This window comes from Anopheles aquasalis, chromosome 2 (genome assembly GCF_943734665.1).
Source record: "Anopheles aquasalis chromosome 2, idAnoAquaMG_Q_19, whole genome shotgun sequence".
Lineage (NCBI taxonomy): Eukaryota > Metazoa > Arthropoda > Insecta > Diptera > Culicidae > Anopheles > Anopheles aquasalis.
In genome coordinates, this window is record NC_064877.1 from 20,715,082 (window position 1) to 20,737,500 (window position 22,419).

Consider the following 22,419-nt stretch of genomic DNA (forward strand, 5'->3'; position numbering starts at 1 on the left):
TCTCTAGTCGTAGTGTGCAATGAAGTTGGTACTCGTGACAGTGCTTGTGGCCCTAGTAGCTACGCTAGGACATGGTGCACAGGATGTCGATGGCACCGGTGGCCAGGCCAGGTTCGTGCGTGAGGCCTGGTTTGAAACGCGTGTCGATCACTTTAATCCCCGGAACCAGGATACGTTCGAAATGCGATACTACATCAACGATGAGTTTGCGTACGCACGCGGACCAATGCTGATCATAGTCGGTGGAACACAGGCAGTCCAGACGCGCTATCTCACGGAAGGACTATTCCACGACATTGCCTACTTGGAGGGTGCTTATCTGTTTGCCAACGAGCTGCGCTACTTCGGCTCCAGTTTGCCCGTTGAGTAAGGGCCCCCGCATTCCCTATACATTCTACTAGTGATCCGAATGTTCTAACGGTGTGCTCTCATTCGCATTCCAGGGATGCTTCGACGGAAAACATGGACTTCCTCAATGCGGACCAAGCGTTGGCTGATCTGGCCGAGTGGATTACCTACCTCAAGCAGCCGAATAGCAAGGTGATACTGATGGGTACCGGGTATGGTGGTGCCCTGGCAACCTGGTTCCGTCAGAAGTACCCACATCTGGCGGACGGTGTTTGGGTGTCTAGCGGCGCGATTGAGGCCGATTTCGCCTTCTCCGGCTACAATGAGGCGCTCGGTGAGAGCATCCGGGAGTACGGTAGCGATGCTTGCTACAGCACGATCTGGACCGGTTTCCGTGTGGCACAGAATTTGGCCAATCTTGGCTTCAGTGATCTGCTTTCGGAAGAGTTTCACCTGTGCGACCCACTGGACACCGATTCGGAACTGGACGTGACCGCATTCTTGCTCGGTCTGCGCGATGACATCGAGTTCGAGATGCTGCATCTGCGCAACACAAACTCGATCAAGGAGATGTGTGGCGAGCTGGAGGAGGAACGGGACAGCAGCCTGAATGCGTTGATTGATTGGTTCGCCCGGGAGCATCAGTACGAGCAGTGCGTTCACCTGAACTTCGATCGCTACATGCAAAGGTTCGTCGAGACGGACTTTAATACCGCCAATCTGCAGGCCGGACATCGCCAGCGGCTGTATCTGCAGTGTACGGAGGAAGGTTTCTTCCCGACCACGGCCCATTCCGAGGAGCAACCGTTTGGGAACCAGATCGGTACATCGTTCTTCGTCGCAGTTTGCCAGCGTGCCTTCGGCGAGTGGCTTACCGAGGATGTCATTATGCGGCAGATTCGCTCGACGAATGCACGGTTTGGTGGCCGGCAGCCTGCCATCGAACGGGCACATTTTACCAACGGTGGAGTCGATCCGTACCGTGTCGGTAGCTTGGTGGAAGATCTGAACCCGAAGGCACCGGCCACGCTCATCCCGCACAAGTTCGTGTCACCCGATCTGGAGTCGATCGATTACCAGTATGATACGGAGGAGCTGATTGCGGCCAAGGAGCGTACCAGAAACCTTATTGACTCGTGGATTTTTGGGGACTTTGAGCCAATCAAACAGGAAGTGTAGGGGCAGCCAAAAGCGTTAAGCATTTGATTTATTAAGCAGCAAGCAATAAACAATATCAAAAAATAACAATCACTCGGGTTTCATCCAGATGTCACTTAATTTCTAGGATTAACCGGAAACAGATAGCTCCCCAGGAGCTCCTTCAATCGAGCTTTCACTTCTAATAACTCCTGGGAATCGGTTTCCACGGAGGTAGCCCTCAAATCGGCTCCAGCCAGCTGCCAAGGAATCACGTCGGCCAATGCGTACGAGTTCAGGGGGGAAAGCACACTCGCATAACGCCAAGGATCCAGGGCACCGTTTGTGAAGTGTACCTGCTGAACGACCGGCGAGCTACCACCGAATTGATCGTTCGTTCGTACCACTCCACGGTACATCGACTCGGTCGTTATCCACTCGCCAAATATGCGCCGACACATCTCGTAGTACAGCTCCATCTGAACACGCTCACCAAACGGTTGACGATCGGAGTCAGTGGTGAAAAACCATCCATACTCGGTACACTGCTGGTAGAGGAACTGGCGAGCACCGGAAGCATTCACTTCATCGTTCGGATCCGACGTCCGGAAGAGGTCAGCGTACGTGTGTAGATCTACGATGATGCAACCATAATCCTCCTCGAATCGCTTGTTGAACCAATCAGCGAGTGCTTCCAGTGGTGTACCAAATCCACCGTCCGTTATATAACCGCAAACCCTTTCAAATTCCTGAATGCTGTAAAAAGGATAGCACTGGATATAGAATTAAACCCCCCAACATGAACACGTTCTGCGATAATACACTTACTTTCCATTTCGCAGCGTGTACACCTCGATCGAGGTCATTAGGACGCTAAAAAAGTAAGACACATCGTGCCGATCCTCCGCGTCGATTGGCTCGCAGATGTTGAACATTTCGTACATTAGCTTTTCGAATCCAGCCTCAATGAGGTTCTGCGCCACGTGAAACGCCACGAAGATGCTATTGTAACACTCCGGTCCACCGAGTTGGATCGCCGTCTCAGCCCAACCGGGCGAAAACTCCTGGAAATCGTAGATCGCGTTCTGATAGCCACTGGATGACCACGCAGCATCAGACAGGTGTGGGTAGCGTACACGGAACCATGTTGCTAATCCGCCACCGAGTCCTGTACCAGCTACCAGGACATGCGCGAATGGATTACCAATCACGGAGCGACGCAGATGAAGCACAAAGTCCGCCAAATCCGCGAGGATTTGTTCCGTGCTTAGGAGCCGCAAACTCTCGACGCTCAAGTCACTAAGGTAAGGAAAACGTGCAAGCAAAGCGGGAACACGATAATCCTACTGACATGCTGAACTTACGCTGTCGGTAGACTCTCTCCATAGAAGCGTGTCTCGAAGGCAAACAGGGCACCACCGAGCTCGCGAGCCATCTCGTTGATGAGTGTTGTCTCGTCAATTAGCATCGCATTAACCGGGTTACTACCAGCGAGGAAAATCAAAATCGGTCCCGTCGGTTCGAAGTGATCTATCAGCGACAGATACCGGTTGCTCCAGGTGTCTCGATTTTGATGGTTGAAGTGATCCACTGAAGTCACGAAAAACTCCTCCGTGATGTTTTCCGCACTGAATGGGATATTGCCAATGGTTGGTGGAGGCGCATTCTGTCCGTTCAGTAACCATGAATCCATGGAGAATGGTTGTGGTAGCGTTGCACCGAATGTGCTTGTGCAGCTGACAAGCAACAGTCGCAATAGAACACTTAACAGTCGCATTGTTCCGTTTCGTACATTGAATAAATCGATACTAACATGTGTCGGATAGTTTACAACCATTTATACGCTGAAGACGTTGCGTACAGAGCATATCAAACACTTATCAACTGCTGATACTAGTAATTGCTGCCACACTCCGCAACCCGTATCTGGGAAGTCTTTTACAACGACATTGGGGTTATTGGATGGCAGTAAATAGGAGAAGCTCTAGTAAGGTTACCGCTAAATATCAGGAGACCCTGATTATGATTTCTCCAAAGTAAAAAAACAATCATTCTTCCTGTTGTCTTTTCACGTTGCAACAAAGTTTCTGTGCGGCATTCTTATTAGCGGCAATCTGGCAAACAAACAGATAGTAAGAAAATGGAAAACCTCTCAATTTTATATGATCAAAAACTATTATCTGTTTAATAACCCAACATAAAAGGATAGTAGCATTTAGTTTTCACTTTGGGCATTTCTTTTGGTGCTACCAACTTCAATGTCGCCGCTTTGTCGCTTAATCGATATTGAAATCCTGCTGGCAATCGAAATCCGCGTCGCCTTGATATTCTGATTAATGACCTTAAAACGTGGGCGCCTACTTTGCCCAAACGCGACCTACGCACTGCACACGCGGGAACGCCGGTTACAGCGACCGTTGCTAAGCGCCTGCAAACAAGGTAGCCATGCCGGCAGCGAGGTGTTATAGAAACCGATACGGCTCCCAATTGGTATCGAGCCGTTTCGATTACATTCCAGGTTTAGTTCCGGGCGTCAGTTGTTAGCAGCGGAAGAGAAATTCTCGTTACCAACTCCCTTCAGCAAGAGACCATCATGTCGTTTGAGGTATCGCAGGGAGAATAGTTTTAGTGAAAGCATTTGTTAACGTGTTCTTCCGTTTACGCAGCAAGATCGTCGCAGTATCTACGAGCGGCGCCGTAACATCCTGTACCTGGTCGCCAACTATCTTACCACCATGGGACTGCACCAAACACGCCAGGCACTGGTCGACGAAACGCAGCTAACTTCTGAGTTTGAGGTGTGCGACAATATCGATCTGGATACCATCTACCAGGACTTTTGTAGCTATTTTCTGCTAAAGTTTGGCAAACAGCCACGGATCGTTAAGCGCACCGAAACGATGGGTTTACTGCCGCCTGGAGCTGGAGCTGTTCAACGAAAGTACTCCGGTGCTCGTCGTAAACCACCTGCAAATGGTGGAAAGTCCGAGGGCAAGGAATCTCTCCTAGCACTGGGAGCAGGTGAGGAACTTCCATCACTTCGGATCACAGCCGGTATGGTTTCTGAGCAGGTTGGACCCGTATCAGAAGGTCCTCTAGTGCCGGCAGCCAATCCGAAGCTTCTGGTACGGCTCCAAGACCATTTCACCAGCGAGTGGAAGGATCTGGCCGAAGAAGTTTGCCGCGATCTAATCCGAAAGGACCTGCGCCAACGCTGGCACCAAGTTAAAGGCCTCGAAGGGCCTATTCAGGTGCTGAAAGAGAGTGTCATTGCCCCGCTGGAGCATCCGGAACTGTTCGTAGGCCTCGCGCAACCATGGCGCTGTGTGCTGCTGCACGGTGCCCCCGGCACCGGTAAAACCCTTCTCGCTCGTACACTCTGCTCCGAGACGCGTGAATCAGTCACCTTTTTCAGCACCAGCGCCAGCACACTGATTTCGAAGTGGCGCGGCGAATCGGAGAAGCTTATCCGGGTGCTGTACGAGGTGGCCAAGTTCTACGCACCGTCCATCATCTTCATCGATGAGTTCGACAGTTTGGCATCGCGCCGTGACACGATCCGTGAGCATGAGGCATCGAAACGATTCAAGAATGAGTTTCTCGCACTCATCGATGGGCTCGAGGGAGGCGATGGCAATGGTCCCTCAACAGGAGCGGGGAATGGGGGTGAAAGGGAGCGTGTCTTTCTTCTGGCCAGCACCAACCTGCCGTGGGAAATTGATCCAGCATTTCTGCGACGCTTCGAGCGTAAGATACTCGTCGATCTACCAACGGCCGATGGACGCAAGGAGTTGATCGAGCATCTACTTCCGGCCGTTCGATCGTGGACAGAACAGGAGATGCAGCAGATCGTTTCGCTCTCGGAGAACTGGACCGGTGACGAGGTACGGTTAGCCTGCAAGGAAGCCTCGATGATGCTGTTGAGGGAGAAGATGGGTGAGACGAGCAAATGCGCCAAAATCGATCCAGATGCCCTACAGTTCCCGATGCTACGGAGAGCATTCGAACAGCTGCGGCCCGGGTGTGCGGAATTGGCACAGAAACACCGTGACTGGAGCCAGCGTTACGGTACACAGCTAATTGACTGAGGAACAATTCGCTCGCTCGAAGCACAAATAAATGCCTGGTGTCCTTGGAAACAGACCGCAGTTGACTGTTTGACGCCGAATTTCAATCGAAACTGAAACAGGAGGAAGGAATTTATTCTAATTAAACTGTGAATAGCAGCAGAGATTTCTTTGATCATTATTATATTATCATCGAAAATCAAATCATGAACCATGCAAACTATTTTAAGATAAGCTTATAGATATCAACAGCGAGCGTTTGTGGCCCAGCAACAGCCACCGAGCTCCATCGAGAACGTGAACCACCTTCCATCACCTTCCAGCTCCGTTTGGCTATCTTTGCAATGAGTTAACCAAATACTTTAGATCCACTGGTGACCCCATGAGTGATCCGATGATGCTTTGCGTAAAATAGTTTCCTTAAATCTAGGGCACAATCCGAGCGACAGCTATTACGATTGTCTGGCTCGCTTCTGATGTTGTGTTTGCTGTTGTTGCTGTTGCTGCTGGGACATCCGCTGGCCATGATAAAGCCCCGTATAGTACCCGCTCATGTACCAGGACATAAGCATGGCGGAAAGATTCTCGGACTCCACATCATCTGCATCCTCCAGCATCGGTGGCATGGGTGGCGGCGGCGGGATCATGTACGCTGTCGAGCCACCCGGTATACCTCCGCTCATTCCGTATCGACCGATTCCTGCCCTTCCAGCGCCAGCATGACCCACCTGTGGCCGGCTAAAGTGTGGCCCGAAGTTCAGTTCGATCTTGCTGGCCTGCTTCGTGAACCGTTGCTGCTCATCGTCACTGCCATCGAGCTGGGAATCGGCGGCGGCTGCTTCCGCTTCGGCCGCTTCCGCACGTTGCTGTCTTCGCGCTTTACGACCCCACGAGGGCACCAGTTCCTCCAGCAGTACCGTTTGTTCGTTGTTGTAGCCCACGTACCGTATCAGGCAATCTCCGTGCGTACCGAATCCGATTATTTTGGCCTCATAATCGATCCCGTCGTCGTACGTGGCCCGTACATAATCTCCAATTTCGAACGTTTCTGCGCGCCCACCATTCACCAGTTCCTGCTCCGATACCTCCATGGCACTCCGTTCGTCCTGACCCGGCGAAACCGCACCACCAACGCCGCCTCCGCTGCCACCATCTACCATCGATTCGTCGGTTTCCTTTTTCGGGGTTTTCCGGCTGCCGGCCGCGGTCAGCGCGGACTCGTGAATCACTTTCCGGTTCGTCTTCATCGCTAGCCGCTTCGCTACTTCCTCCTTGATCAGGGCCAGCGAAGCGTCGTACTTTTTGATGATGATCGTATCGTCCCAGATATCGTCCCGGCTCGAGGAGGCCACCATCGAAACGGTGCTCGGTTCCAGGATATCATCTGTTCCGCTCGCCGCCGTTGGCTGAAATCCGTGGAGAAAATGTTACCACCAAAGCTGCTACAACAAATCGAGGGAATAGTTACCGATTTTTTATCACTCGTACTCATGGCAGTGATGACTATCGAATCTTTAAGGAAGTCGGGAAATCGGGAAATTAAAAAAATAATACTTCGGCTAAAAGCTGAGGAAAATCGCAAGAAAAACACAAGACCTTAAGGCTGGTCCACACGAAACGTAAACGTAAAGAGGGATGTCAAATCGTTTACCAGCCCGGATTGAAATTCCAGCAGCCTTTAAACGATGATTTTCCGCTGGTTTTCCAAAGTTTTCTCATGATTTTGGATAGATATTGCGTCTTTTACATGCAGGAATTAGTTTTGATGACTTCACCTGCTACCTAAATACTTTTTGCCTGCGATTTCGACCGATTTCGACCGTTTGAATTTTCGACCGATTGAAATTCGACCGTTGACAGATACGCGGGCAAAATTGTGTGCAAAAACTTGCATGAAATCTAGAGTTTAAAAATCTCGCTAGTTTAATTTTTGAAATCAGTTTTCCACGTGTTTGGTGAAAATTATCCACCAAAACAGAACAGGCACGCAGCAAACGGGAGCAGAGGGAATGACGCAGGATGAAATTAGGAGCTTCACTAGCGGTGGACAGCATAGCTATTTATTTTACGACGAATAAAATAGATAAAGAAGTTCCTCGGGTTGCAGCATCGAGAACGGCCATAGATTCAAACATAACATCCTATTTAAGAATCTACATAAAGCATTCAGGCTAGACGGGTCAGATCTAGACTTTAAATTAGCAACAAAAAATGTCAGCAACACCACCCGCGGAATGTTACGTACATGCTGCGGAAGAACACTCGTGACACACATTCCATGCTCACTCTGCGCCATGCTAATACGACTGGAGATCTTATTGTCTTCCATTAATTAACATTATGCTAGTGGCATGCACCGAGAACTGGAACGCAACAAACACAACACACCACCGGTGCTAACGGTGTGACCAACCCGCGGTGATGCACCGGTTTATTCGTCGTTTTTCCCTTGATGTTGCCTCCGTTCCGGTTCCACAACGAACAACGTGTGTATACATCTCATAAGCAAGGCGATGAACATGCAATGAAGTAATGTTGATGATGCCGATGATGATGAGTAGCCCGCAAACATTCTGCTGCGTGCGGTGCCCCGCCGGGGGTTCTGAGTGAGAACATCTTTTTTCCTTCGGTCTCAACTTACCAGTGGAGGACCGTTTTCCTTTTCGCTTCCCAGCCACCGCCACCCCGGCAACGGCAATTAAAAGCCACACTCTCCATCAACAGATCCAGATGCACAATCAGAGATATCACTCTGTGGCGCATAATCACATAACAGAGCTACGGTGACAAGGGGCGAGCCAGTGATTGAAGAAAAAAATGCCGGATCACGCTCCCGTGGCAGTGTTTTCCACCGAAGCCCCACCGATACGATCTGGGCGAGGTCTTCACGTTCTACTTTTGGGCTTCGCTATCAGTGCCCCAATCACTCAACCTGGGGAATAATGAAATGTATTCCGATTGAATTGATCTAACTGATTTGGGACGAAGTTTATGTTCAGGTAATTAATAAAAATAAAACTCGGGATCGCCAAACGTGTCGTTAACGGAACGGATTAAGTGTTTGTCTTGCTCAACTAGAAAAATCCGGAGAGAAGAGTTCAACCTCCCCGCCCCCCCCCCCCCCTTTTATTGGACTTCATTTCCTAATTTTTACTCTTCCATTAACCACTTGAACCGCACCGAACCCGAGGTCCATCTTCTCTTACGGGCGACGGCGTACCGGCATTGCTCTTAAGCGCAGAACTCAAGCAGCTGGAAACATTCTTACGAATCATCGTCGAGCTGGAATGGACGAATGGAATGGTGTGGCCGTGCGTCCGAGCGCTGGGCGCCCGCCTGCCGTAAAATGATCGTGAGAAGAAGGTTTGTAATTCGATAGCGAAGCTGCACCACCACAGGGTCCTCAGGAGGTGCCCTTGGTTTTTTTTTTGTGAGAAAAAGCAAAAGTGATCCCACACCGAGCAGCTGCAGCCAAACGGTAGCAGCTAACGGCAGGAGGGAAGGAATCACAATAATTCGCAAATTACTACCAGATTCGTTCTTGATCGTGTCTTTGGTGTGATACGATCACACGGGCACGCTGTCAATTCTACGACACATTAGATCCCAGTCGGGGTATCGCCGTGGGCTACCATTTGTTCGAGCCAAAGTGGCGCCTCACACATGGCGGACGATGTGTATGTAGAATGCTTTGGTTTTGGATCGTTGCCTCGCAACGGTACTCTCTTTCTCTCTGTTTCTCTCTCTCTCTCTCTTTCTCTCTGTACACCTCCCAGACAAACGCGCGAAAGAGTAACACAAACAGGTGGATCGCTCTGTTTCGTTCGCGCCGAGGACGTGGACGGAGTGGTGGAAAGCCGATCGTACGCGAGGTGCTCGAGAGATCGGCGGCAGCGCGCATCCAGCTGGTCCGCGGTCCGTGGTCCGGCCATTTTCCGTCCGACAGCTGTTCCCAGCGGATGGTACCGCGGTGTGCGCGAGGTGTCTCGAGCCAGCCAGCCAACCTGCGTCCGAGTCCATCCGTCTGCTGCTGCTGATGCTGGTGTTGCTGACCTGTTCGGTTATCGTCCTTTTGCATTGCGCAAGGTGCTATCCGCCTACAAGTGAGTGTGCGTGCGTGGGTGTAAAATGCGCGATTGTGTATGTGATAATTTATCGATCAAGGACTCTTCAGGTAGATGCGCGAGTTTTACGGCCACGAGCGATCATCGCGCGTTACTTTGAGTTGTTGCGGAAATTCCCAAAAAAGAGTGTTGATCCAGTGTTGAGATTCCTGGTGCTATAGTTCCGTGCTTCCGTAGTTCTCACGTTTGTTTGCAGCGCCATCGGTGAGCTGGTTAACTGATATCCAGACGAGATTGATTAGCACCAATTCGGTGGCCCGTGGTGTCATCGTTCTGCTGTTCTTCGTCATCAGCATACGCACGCGACGCACACACGCTGAAACCAACTATTACTGAACAGACAAGAGGCTGCGCTCGATCTTAGTGGTGGCCATTATTCAATCTGACGAGCGGCCTATAGTGGTGAGGTCGGGAGCCACCGAGGTTTTTTTTTTCTTTCGTGTGTGCAAAAAAAAAAAAACAACCAAATCCAGCATCCAATTCCGACCATTTTCCGGTGGTGATCGAACACAATTGGAACGCCGCGTAACGCGTGACCCACCCGATACCCGACCGATTTGCCTTTCCATTAGCGAAGTTTTTCTCCGTTTTTCCAACAATTTCCTCCAACACCGGCCGGCCGGATGGGTGGCCGGGTGGGTGGGCAAAGAAAAGTGAATTCCATGCCGTCCGTCGCCCATTGATGATGGTGGGTTTGGTGGCAGTTCATTTCCTTTCGATTTTCGACGGAATGGTCGCGAATGGGGAGCAATTTTTGGGGCCCAACGCGCACCCTCACCATGTGTGGATGTGTTTGCGGCCGCGTTGTGATTGATGAGATGATGATGATGGTGTTTTCCGCCCAATTCCCCCTCTTCTTCCCACGCCGCGGGGAGCAACCACCAATCCACAATAATCCTACCTCCACCTTCGATCACCTCAACGACGACGACGACGGCGACGTCGCTGTAGGTGGAAGTGGCTCAGGAGGAAGTGCGTTTTGAACCAATTATGGATTCACTTTTTAAACTACATCCGAACGGGGCGGCCCCCCGAAATGGATGGTGTTTTAGGGCGCGCCATCGCAAGCACCGAAATCGAAAGCGGTGCCGGGGTGTTCCGGATCTCGCGATCTCTTGATTTCTTGCGCTGCGGCCCCGTTGACTGATGGAGGCACCAGCAGCACCATCACCGCGCATAACCTAAAAACAAAAGTTGGTAAAATGCTCCGTAATTATCCAATATCCGGTGGGCCTAGGAGTGGAGAACTCTTTATGTAGATGTGCAAAAACATGCTGTCGTTTCGGCATGTAAAGATGTGCGTGCATTCCTCTGCAGTATCTTATCGTGGAGTCATGGCGGAGGACCAGTTCCATCTTTCCCGTTTATTATTCGGTGACATCGGCCCGCATCGGCAGCCCGCCACTCTGCATGCTTTCATTTCAACACCGAGTGGTTGATTATCTCATAATTACAGACCTCCGACGGACACGGAAAGGGCTTCGTGAAATGTGGTTGTCCACTTTTGACATCTTCACCCCCGGGGCCCTGGAGAGGCTTGGTGTTGAACGCGGAGTGGTCGAGAATGTGCCAAAAGTAACACACAGATAGGGAGAGGCGGCGCTGGAGATACGGAGTGAATCTGGTTATTGTAGGGGTTTCTGTTCGCAATGTGTTGGTGCTGCTGCTGCCGAAGGACATTACGTAGCAAACACTGAGATGTGAGCGAGGATGCCTAGTTGGATCGCAATCGAGTAGGCCAATCGATGAACTTTCTTTTCGAATCTTAATCAAAGTTACCTTTCCACCGCAAAGCCAGCAGTTGACAGAAGACGCGCGAAAATTGAAGAGCTGACGCGAATATTTTAGATAAGAATTTTCAAAAAAATTGTGAAAGAAGTGTTTTAAGCCGCGATTCCACCCTGTTTTGGTGGAGCCCACGGTGAATCTTTGTGACCTTCGCGAGTGCCGCGAACGTGTTAAACTCTAGGAACGCGAACCATTGAGCTGTGCTGCAATCCGTCCTTCCGTCGTCGTCGATCGTTGAAAGATGGGATTACTTGGCTGGATCAAAAAGTAAGTACGCAACCTTCCGAACCCACTTTTAACCCTTTATTTGGTACAAAACTCCCACAAATCACTACCAATCCCCTGTCGCTGCTGCTCAAAAACACACCCGAAACGAAAAGCGGGAAATTCGTCCCCAAAAAACACTTATCAACACACAGACACGCACGCATATCCCGTTGTACCTGCGAATGGTCTAGCCCCGTCCCAGGGAGAAATGGGTCACCACCGAAAAAGAGTGAACACACGGGAAAAGATCGTTTTCGTAGGACAATTTTCTTTAACCTTCGGTGGGGTTGTTGGCACCGGCGCCACCACCACTAACCGCAAACGGCGCGAACCGATACGGCTTGCTGGTTTCTTGTTTGGCCGACGGGGTTTCATGGTCGTATTTTTTTTTTTTTTGTAGGTTAGGGTGTTCGCGTCGTCGGTCGCGGCTTCCAAAAACCCCTGGCCTATTTAGATTTGAGACTTAAAACCAGAAATTTGAATTTTAAAATGTTCCTATCCAGATGTCACACTTTACCGACAGTATTCGAGTGAAGTAAGGTCTGATGTGGCAAGTACAAGGTGTTACTACGGCCTCGGATTGATTTATGACCGAGAAGTGGATGCCGCTGTTGAGGTATTCACATATTTTCTGCACGGAAGCTCCATCGAGGGGGTGTCTACTGCGTACTGCTTGTTCCTTGCTGATCATTTTAGAAATGCATCCTCCTGAGCTTCGTGTGATGATTTTCCCTGCCGCTTTCGGCGCAAAAATGTAAACACTGCACCTCGATCGATCCACCGCCGTTTTGCGGAAAGCGAGATTCCGATCGCTGAGTAATCAGAGCAAAAGTGAAGGATCCTCACAACCCCAATCATCCTCATCTTCTCAAGTCGATACCATGAGGAAGGCGGCCTAAACAACTCGATGATCAAGCGTCCGAGGGTCCTAGAAGCCAACGTTGTTGGCACCGTTGTTTGATGGACGGTGACGATTTGGTTACGGTACTAACCGCCCTCGGATGGATCGCAGATTGCATGAGGCGCAAAGTGGAAAACCGTGAACCAAACACACAAACACAGGAGCATCGTGAGCACCAAACGATCATCAACATACGTGCTCTAATTATATGTAGACCACACGATCACCAGCAAAGTGAAGTGACCATCCCAGCAATCGGCGCTGACTGTGAAGCAGCAATTCATCGTCACCGAACGGTATTTCGTTCAAATTTCCCTCCCTTGGGCCCTTCTCCCGGTGGGTACGGCCCCATGCCATACCTTCTTGCCTCAATTAGTGGGGAATGGTTAGAACCCGCCCCCCCACACCGCCACAAGTGTATGATTAATCGCCGGGAAAAGGGATTTTCTGCCGTCGATCATCTGCGGGCGATCGGTGGCGCCAAACGGCGGCCAAAAAAAGAAAAGACGCTCCGGAGTGTTTCGATTGGTTTCGATACAGCTCAACGCCGGATATGGGCACTTTGTGGAGTGGCCAAGAACCCGTCCGGGTTTGGGGTTCCATTTTTGAGAGAAAGGTGAACGGGGAATGGGGCAGCCAGAACCGAAGCACCGCGATTATTGATTTAATATTTAATCTGCTCCAGCTGTGCCACGGACACACGCTGTACAGTTGCTTTTCAATTATGAGCCCGTTTCCGTGGCTGCCAGACCAAGGCAGTGGCAAGTCTTTTGCTCCCTTCACCGACCGTTCCGTTAGATCTTTCCATCTTTCGCCCTGTCCGATCGTCAGGTTCTTGGCTGGCCGTTTTTTTTTGGTTTACGCGCTGTACTCTGGATCACTTTGCGTATTCAATTTTTGGCGGCGTGCGCGGTGGCGGTGGCAAACTGTTTTCCACGCGTTTCGCTCTTTCCCAGACCTCGCCGGCGGGGTGGGACGTTTACGATTGTTTTGCGTTTCAATTTACCGACGCCGTTCCGTTCCAGGGTCTCCGCCGGTCCTTTTTCACACAGAATGGAGCAAAAGTGCACTTCAGCTTTAGCCACTTGAGGGAAGCGGCAGGGTGGGGGGGTTACAGTCTGGGATCGGAATTTGGATTGTTGTTTACGATGCGTGCGATGCGGTGATTATGCTTTGGCCTGTCACTGCCCACCCCTCGCTGGCTCGATCTGGGCGACCCCGTGTGAGAACGACAACGACATTCCACACGCACCGACACACACATACGCAGGTTATTTACGCGAAAATTCGGAGAAGAACGAACACAGAATACAGGGTTGATCAATTTCCGGTTGTTGTTGTTGCTGTTCCGCCCCGGCCGATCTGCCGAGGGCGCGGAATGGAGGATTATTAGTCGACGATTATTTTCCTCCGTTCGACAGACGACGCCGCGACGATCAGGAAGAGATCAAGAAGGGGGAGCTAGGGAGCCGGTGAGAAAGGATAAGTGCTACACAAGCCTAGATGTGTGTATGGCCAGCAGCGACCACACAGAAACGCACATCCGGAGCAGTACGCCGTGGTTGGACAAATCGAATTCGTCTGGATTCGATCGGCGTCCGTGGTCTGGTCTTGTCTGGGCGATCGGTTGTGGTTGGATAGGTTTTCGCGGGCGTGGACACCTACGGCAAAGGTCATTCTTCAGTTCTTTTTGTATCATTTTACACGATCGCGCTCGCTAGCGATGGACGATGGATGGGATTGAGTTTCATGAAGCATGAAATCTATTGATTGACTGATGCAGACGGGCTGTTAGCACATGTCTGGGAGGTCTGAACTGGTCGCTACAGAGTGCGGAGCGACAGACAACATTCGGAGTTTTCCATAATTCATGAGAAGGCAAAAGGATCTGTGGCTCTGTTGGTTTTTCCTTTGAATATACACATGATCACGGAATGTCAAGACACGAATTCCAAACAGAAATACCGGAATTGATTCGAAATGAGGCGTATCGGATACCATTTTAGAGGGCGTTGATCATGAATTTGGCTTAGTTCATATAAAAAGGCATTAAATGGTTCAAAAGTACCTTAAAACCACGCTGTATTGCTAGTCTGCAAGGCCTGGCAGGCATATGAATGCCTTCTGTGCATTCTGCAACCCTTCCAGTAACCCGGTGCGATATTGTCTGCACCGCCGCACCCTCCAAGGTCTGTGCGATTGTTCCGCTGTGCGCGAATTGTTGACATCACACTGCCACCGCCGCCTGGTGGACCATTTGGTGGCCAAACACACCAGGTGCAGGTGCGCAACCACCACCAGCACACGTTCTGCGTTCTACCATAAAATCTGGGTAGGTCATTTCCCTTGTGTTGCTTTTTGTGTGTCTGTTTTTTTTTTTTGTTGTAACGCTTCGCTGCACTTACGGGGCCTAAAATCCGCCTCCGGGGCCAGGCGCAAGCGCACCTAGCGCTCGCCTTCGTCCTCACGTGCTTCCCATGTGCATTCCATGTTGCCCTGTTGGAAGGCCAGTGGAAGAGAGCGGAAGGTGAGTTCTAGGCTCCGGTTTTTGTTTGTGGCATGCAAACTGTGGCGGATATACTGCTGCTGCTGCTGCTGGTGCTGCTGGTGCTGCGGGTATTTACTGCTGGCCAGTAGCTGTCTAGTTCCCTCCGGAACATCATCATCATCATCATCATCATCAGCAGCAGCACTTGCCTGCAGCCCTAAATACCGTTCATTCTCGTAATGACACCACCGACTACCTTCCTAGCCCCTCGCTTCGGGTGTTTCGGGCGGTATACTCCCATCCGTTATACCACGCATACACCGCTCTTCGCTACGATCTGGTCTGGTCTAATTCTGCCATGGTGCTTCGATGGTATGCTTCTTCATGCATCGCTGCACCTCACAAGCGTCTGGTCACAGAACCGGGGCGGGGGACCAGCTGTGACAATGAGCTCACTCCCTACCGCGGTTCCAATCGAACATTTGCAACTTGCAGAATAGAATGTTGACGCACAAACCTTACTTTGGAGCGGCACGTGGTTCTACGCGAAAAATGGCGTGTGAAACATGTACTAATCCGCCACTGAACTGAACTGTTGTCACAACCACACCGGGTCTTTGGCACCGGAAATGCAATTGCAGATGGCAATCAACATCCTGTGCTGTGTGCGAACATGAGGTGGTTTTTGTGGTTTTGCGCATCGGATTACGCACCACATTTTCACCTAGTTGGCCCCCAAAAAGGTTGATTTTCTTTTTCTCCTTTGCTTGGCAGCGCCCGCGGTTCAAGGTGTGTCTGTGTGCTCTGTGGTCTATGTAACCGCAGCAAGAGGACAGCCGGTGGACAGACGCACGACGGAGTACAGTTTGTGAACCGTACTTCCTCGGTCGCTGTGCCAATCGGCATTTGGCGCTTCTACTCTCTCACTACGTCCACCAGTGCGAGCAACAACAACAGCATCGACTGCCCAGCAACGAGCCGAGGCTTTGGACCATTTACGACAGAAGCTTCCGGTGGAGCTTGTAGCCAACGTTGCTGTCGCTTGTTGTCCTCACCGAACCACCCCGTTCGCGGTTCGCTGACGAACGGTTTCTTCCGCTCGGCCGAACAAAACGAAGATCAAGATCCAAACGAAAAGCTCCAACTAGAAACGGCCAACATCCGTCCAGCGCAGTGCCCGGGCTGGGTAAATCACGCCCGATGGTTACTCTTGTGATGAAGGGAACGCCTCGCTGACGATGACATCAGTTTGATTCGCAGTGGTTTTTGGGGTTTTGCGCGCGTTCTGAATGAGTTCTTCGTTCTCCGTCCACAGAACAAAATAACAAGCGAGCGAGGAATTGACCTCCAACGGTGCGTTGTCGGTCTGGGGAAGTTGAGAATAATATTGCGCACATCATAAACTGACTGACTGAAGAGTCGGGCGCTGGTGCCGGGACTCAACAGGTAGCTCCTTCCGATTGTTCCACCGCTGGGTCCCCCGGGGAGCGAGGAAATGATTAACAATTGCCGAAAGTATTCGCGGTTCGCTTGTGCTGTACGCCAACCTGCGAGCATTATGGATTCGACACGGGATCTTGCCTTTTGTTTGTGTCGGTTTGAGACCGCACCGGGCGCACCGAAGCGAAGCCAGGGTTGTAAGAGCTGGCGAGCCATCGGAGGTCATGATGGTAAAGGGGTTTTGTGGATTTGGGATTTTCACTTGCGCGCAGATTGCAACCCAAGAACTAGGAGGAAACTTACAGAAAACATTTGAATTTAAATATGCAATGGCCAATTAATTTGAAATGCAAATATGCAGCTCGCCCTAATTAGATCGTTACCCAGATGAAGAAGATCCGTTTTGAGCTGGCACGATTGGCCATGAAGTAACATCATGAAGCTTTGCCTAATAGAGCCATTTCCCTCCGATCAAGTTACCAACCGAGGCCCCTTCAAAGCTAGCATCATCCGCAGCACGCCATCCATCCGTCACGAGTGTCATCCATTTCAACATAAGCATAACAGAGCATCGCAATCGATGGGAGGGTTGCATGGGGCTCCCATTCGTTCGCTGCTCTCGACCGTTACGTTCTTGCACCGATACCTCGTGCTTCGGCCCCAACGGTGATCGTAGGCCCCCTTTGTTTTGTTGCAATTCTGCAAAATGCAATTTCGCTTCACATTTCGCGATGACACAGAGGCCGAACGGGGTGCAACCATGAGGTGAACGGTGCACCATGCGCAAACAATAGAGCCACCGCCAACGACACACACATCCCCAGCGAGTGATGTCAGATATTCCTGGTGTGGAAAAGTGTAAAAAGCCCATCGCTTCGACTGGCCGAGCAGCTTCAGTGCCTCGTCGGTCATCACGCTGCTGCCCTTTATCGGTCAGCGACGCGATCGGACCACGCTGTTGCGCTGTTAGCGAAAGTAAAAAGGCGGAAAACTCTCCGATACGCTACGTCATCAATGAAAGCATCGGAAAGGCCACGATGCCAAACTGAGACGAACCACTGGCAGGCTGACTGCTGATCATCGTTGATCGCGGTTGATTTGACGCGAGTTGAGCCCGCGAGCAAACCGCTTTTGTTTTCGTCCTGCCTTATTGAGGCACTCGCCTCCCAGAAATCATATGACACCATAAATCATTCTTGCGGCATCAGTGGACCAAGCTATAATTTGTGTCCGATCGGACCACGGGCTGTCAGAAGGGTGTCTTCTGCAATCGTCCGATTCGCGCAAAAGACCGACAGAAGAAGACGGTTGACCTATTCTAATGGTGTAATGGGAGTTAATTTGACCTTTTCCGCCTCGATTATGCACCATCTGGGCGGTGAAAGTGAGCATCAAGAGGACGCTTGATTGTGAATGAAACAGAACGTGATCTTAGCGGAGATTATTGCGGCTTGGATCGCTCTCGCGCAAGAAAGATTGTTGCTTTTACGTAATGTAGGAGGTTGATTTTAATGATTTTGCGATGAAAAAATGTTGCAAACGGTGAATTTTTCACGAAACAACTCCCAAAAACACAACACGTTTTACTCAAGAACAGTCTGAGCTCTCGATAACAAAAGACTTCAACGAGCGACCAGTAAGCGACGAACCCCGATTCCGAATGGCTTCAGCTTTCTCTAATGTTTCGTCAAGCGCGACGCATTCACATGTGATGTCACTGGCGGTCTGCGAGGGCTGAGAACTATGTGGAAAACACACGAATTTGCGGACAACTGCCGCAACAAAAAACAACAACAACAACACGCTACACACGATAAAAGCTCAGCGAGCGAGCGAAAAACAATTTTTTAATGTCACCTTCGTTAAGCGTTTCCGGTTGTCCGCGGTCCCGGCCACGATTTCTAATGGTTCACAACCGGCCGAGGAGGGGACTCGCATGAAGGGGGGCACCAAGTCAAGTGAACCCTTTGCGAGCGCGATTTAATTTTATATCTTCCTCCCTACCATGTTCCGTCGTTCAACATCTTTTAATTAATCAAAATGCCAACAACAACGACGACGGTGCCAAGGGATGCAGCGAGCAGACGCTTGTTAGTAGCTCTCCCCTCTCTCTCTCTTCTACTCTCGGTACGGTGTGGTAGTTTTGCGGAAAATGTTGTGGAAAACTAGCGAGTGACCGTTTTCCACTGGCCGCACTGCACCACATCATTCATCAAACATCTGAACTTGGGTCTCTTATGTTGCTGCTGCTGCTGCTGCTGCTACTGAATTGTTTCTCCAGCACCTCACACAATGCACTACGCACTGTCCTCTCGGGGAAAAGTGTTTTAAGTGCCTCTGCCTTTGAAGCTGACCAGGGGGCGGCTCTAGAAATGCGTCGATCTAAGCACCTGGGCTGCAGTTGGATGTCAGGCACAGAGGCGAGGGAAGAAGCGCTCGGCAAAAGGGCCCTCCACCTCTGACCTTTTTCCACAAAAGGGCACAATGGGATCACAGATGAAGATTTGCTTTTATGGGCCCGAAAAACGATTGTTAAACGGTGCGCACAGAGCCCGCTAGACAGACAACAAGACAGAGAGCCACGGAACCCTTTCCAATAAGCGAGCGGAAGTGTAACGCGCGTCGGTTACGGTCAGATCGCGATCTCGCGCGTCTAATGAACGGTGGCTGCTCGTCGGCCCGCAATGGGAGTGGTGAAAATGGTGAGTAAAATGTGTGGTAAGCTGGGAAATCACACATTGGAGAACAATTCTCGTCCCCTTTTTTCCAACCGCTCCGTCTCGGCTTTCCTTTCCAGCCTGCCGATCGATGGATTGCCACCAAACGGTTTGTGCCCGATGCCGATTTGCCAATCTTGCGTGAGAAATGGGATCCGGGCACTCCACGAGGAGGATTGGAGAGCGCCCGTTCACACCGATCACGGCTGTGTACGCGTTCTCGTCTTATCACGCTTAGTTCGCTTCTCACATTTATCGCTTTCCCTTTGGACCCGCTGAGTGAGTGAGTGAATCCTCCCGGAAGAGACCAGGCACGGAAAGATCGCGAAATGCCAGACCGACTTCCAGATTCCAGCGAGCGAGGAGGAAGAGCGGATCGAGGGAAGGAAAGCTACTTGTCTGTTGGTCCATACTGGAGCACAAGCTTTTCCCTCTGGCGCGCGCGCGCGCACTACCATGCACCTTTAGGGGGGAGGCGAAGACATTCCGCCATTCCACGAAACGTTTCCCCGGAGATAGGCATTGCGAGAGGCTGCAACATGGCGCCCATCCGCACGTACCATCTGACGGAATTGCAAATTTTACATACGTCACCGGAGCGAAAGAAAAAAAATACCATCTGCCACCCCTTTCACTGTTCACTCTCTTCCCTTGGCGAGAGCAGCAACGAAATGCAGCACCGGCAGCAGCAGCCGATTGAATCATGAATTATGTATCGTAATCGATTTGCCGATAGGCATCCCGATCGATTGCTGCCCTCGAGGATCTCTGACGATCTTGCACGCGGAATCGAGTAGCAAGCGGCTTGAGGCACGTGCCACACACAAAGCTTCGATCGATCGATCGCATCATTTGTTGTGCGAACATTGTACTGCTCGCGATCTACACCATGATGATCGTCTTTTTATCGTCCCGTTATTCTGCTGTGTTTGAGCTTGTACTGTACACGGGATCGAGTATTGCGTTTCACTTCACGTTTCATTTCCACGCTTGTGTCATCGTGTTTGCCACCGGATAAACTGGTGATTAATGAGTGTAAATGTGATAATTTCATATCATTAGCCTCGTCCGTGCGGTCGCTTTCATTGTGGCAACGAAAGCTTTTCGTGCTCTTTGGTTTCACTCATTCTGCTCTGCTGCTGCTGCTGGCTTGTTAACGAAAGTTTTCAATTTAGCGCTTTGCCTACCGACTGCGGTGGAAACACTTTTCCGCGATTTTCGTATTATTAAGATAATGGTTTATTGTTGGCTGTATTTACTATCCGATTGGAACATCAATTCCTTAATATTGCTGATAAAATTCATTTTTTCACATCGTTTTTATAATTTTCTGATAAGCAGTACGAGTTTTATGAGAATTCATCAATGAAACTAGGTTTTCCTCAGTTTGAAACAGCCAATTTTGCCCTAAAGACTTCCTCAAAAAGTTGTCTGATCTTGTAGAAAACGAAATCACGAACGCTACAGCAACTTCAGGAGCATTTCCAATTGCTCGCGTATTTGGAATTGGTTCAATAAATCGCTGCTCGCTTTTCGGCGAGCGACGGCGGCGAAAACTGTCGACCGTGAAACGGTACCTCCAAACTCAGCCTTCGTCACTCCCTTCTCCTCGTTGCACGCCAGTTCACCATGGTGAACCATGGTAAAACGTTTAGCGTTCGCCCGATCTGGTGATTGTTTTAATTGTTCATGCTTTCGAGAAAGGAGCATTAGCGCGCGCGCTCGCGCTTCGTGCGCCTTCACTGTCCGAATTATTGATTTGCTCAATTTGCTTTCGTTGATTGTGTTTGCTCTTCTCGCGTGGCCGCCATTCTGTGTGACAGTTGCACGCGGCGCTTGGTTTCGTAAAGTGAAAATCGTTCCCAAAAAATCTACAATTCGCGGCTACGCTGCTCGAGGTGCTCCGATTTGGCACTTTTCACGAAATCGCCCAACCACGGAACAAGCTCTCCGGTTGAGCTTCGGCTCGGTTTGAGATGCTGGACCTTCGCGTGACCAAGGGCGAGATGCGTTTTTCAAGGCTCAAAGGCACCATTCTGTGCGTGCGCCTACAATAGAGAGAGGATCGCTGGAATAAGTGGGGGAAATGGTGGGAAGGAGGATTGAATTTGAAATTAATCAGTGCCGATTCATAAGTCATGACAAATGCACTTTTATATGAAACCGGCGGTGGAGACGATGGAGACGACGATGACGATGGTGAGCACCTCTATCTGGTCCAATCCCGTTGCCCGTGACGCTTTCACTGCTGGTTTGCCGTTTGTTTATTAGCTTTCAATTGGTGCCGGTCAAACACTGGTTGATGGCGTGATTGGCAATGGGGCTGAAGGAGGGTGGTTTGAATTGAAAATTAATCGGAAAAAAGTGAAAAGTACTTGGCAGCGGCGTGACACACGGTGCTGCATCACTTTCAAACCTCCGATCAAGTTTCGTGGAAATTCTGGTACCGTATAGCCCATGGAGTGGAGTGAAAACTGGCGCCCTTGACAGTCACTTTCGAACATTTTTACGAGATTCTCGAAGCCACGCACCCCACCAAGTGGCCAGTTCTTTCCCACTTGTCTGGCATCCCCCCCATTAATCACTTCATTGTCGATCTGGCGCAGCATTTCGCTTGGCGGAAAGCACCAATTTGTACGCCACTTGGGCGATACTTGAGAGGGCTCGAATTTTCTCACCAGAAAAACGACAACAATGTCAGCTCAAGCTCTCCCTCCCCCTGGGAAAGGGTGAGAGCGGGGGAGAGAGAGGTTAAGACAAAATTAAATCATCCCTCTTCCGGCAATCAGCAGCCCCTGACAGTTGGTGTCAACATTTTCGGACACCGTTTAGCTCCAGCAGACGCTCCAGTCCTTCCGATCCGACCCTCCGACTCTCCGACGACGGCCGAGGTCAAGTGAAGCGAGAAAAGAGTGAAAAAGATATTTATGTGCTTCAGTTGGCGTACGCCCGGGATGGATGGAGGGACGGACGTGACACTATCTGCACCGTGGTCTGTCCATTGTTCTCCATTATCGCCAGCACCCGTCCTGTTGGCTCGGGATCGAGATGTTGAGATTTTAATCGTCTTCGTCGTCAGGCGTGAGGTTGTAATTTTTACTCTCCCGCCTCTCGGAGATGGCTTGTTTCGGGCGCATCTCGA

The 22,419-nt window shown here is 50.6% G+C and overlaps 5 protein-coding genes across 5 annotated transcripts in view; 3 read left to right on the top strand and 2 right to left on the bottom strand.

The window, feature by feature from the left end:
- Positions 1 to 19: 19 nt before the first annotated feature.
- Positions 20 to 1,527, top strand: LOC126569515 (thymus-specific serine protease-like). The gene is made up of 2 exons (XM_050226665.1): positions 20 to 366; positions 444 to 1,527. The coding sequence occupies exons 1-2, from the start codon at positions 20 to 22 to the stop codon at positions 1,525 to 1,527; spliced, it is 1,431 nt and encodes a 476-aa protein (XP_050082622.1).
- A 95-nt stretch (positions 1,528 to 1,622) lies between these two features.
- On the bottom strand, positions 1,623 to 3,262 carry LOC126572675 (putative serine protease K12H4.7). The gene is made up of 3 exons (XM_050232182.1): positions 2,850 to 3,262; positions 2,314 to 2,784; positions 1,623 to 2,241 (listed from the first exon to the last, which is right to left on the bottom strand). Exons 1-3 carry the CDS (start codon positions 3,260 to 3,262, stop codon positions 1,623 to 1,625), a joined length of 1,503 nt encoding a protein of 500 aa, XP_050088139.1.
- Positions 3,263 to 3,963: 701 nt separating this feature from the next.
- On the top strand, positions 3,964 to 5,626 carry LOC126580887 (katanin p60 ATPase-containing subunit A-like 2). The gene is made up of 2 exons (XM_050244209.1): positions 3,964 to 4,090; positions 4,152 to 5,626. Exons 1-2 carry the CDS (start codon positions 4,079 to 4,081, stop codon positions 5,571 to 5,573), a joined length of 1,434 nt encoding a protein of 477 aa, XP_050100166.1. The 5' UTR covers positions 3,964 to 4,078; the 3' UTR covers positions 5,574 to 5,626.
- Positions 5,627 to 5,718: 92 nt separating this feature from the next.
- Positions 5,719 to 7,148, bottom strand: LOC126580888 (survival motor neuron protein). The gene is made up of 2 exons (XM_050244210.1): positions 7,021 to 7,148; positions 5,719 to 6,958 (listed from the first exon to the last, which is right to left on the bottom strand). The coding sequence occupies exons 1-2, from the start codon at positions 7,042 to 7,044 to the stop codon at positions 6,005 to 6,007; spliced, it is 978 nt and encodes a 325-aa protein (XP_050100167.1). The 5' UTR covers positions 7,045 to 7,148; the 3' UTR covers positions 5,719 to 6,004.
- Positions 7,149 to 11,594: 4,446 nt separating this feature from the next.
- Positions 11,595 to 22,419, top strand: part of LOC126571003 (uncharacterized) — a 21,731-nt gene continuing 10,906 nt past the window's right edge. The window contains exon 1 of the mRNA XM_050229193.1: positions 11,595 to 11,731. Coding sequence (XP_050085150.1) covers positions 11,706 to 11,731 — 26 coding nt within the window. The 5' untranslated portion in view covers positions 11,595 to 11,705. The remainder of the gene's footprint in view (positions 11,732 to 22,419) is intronic.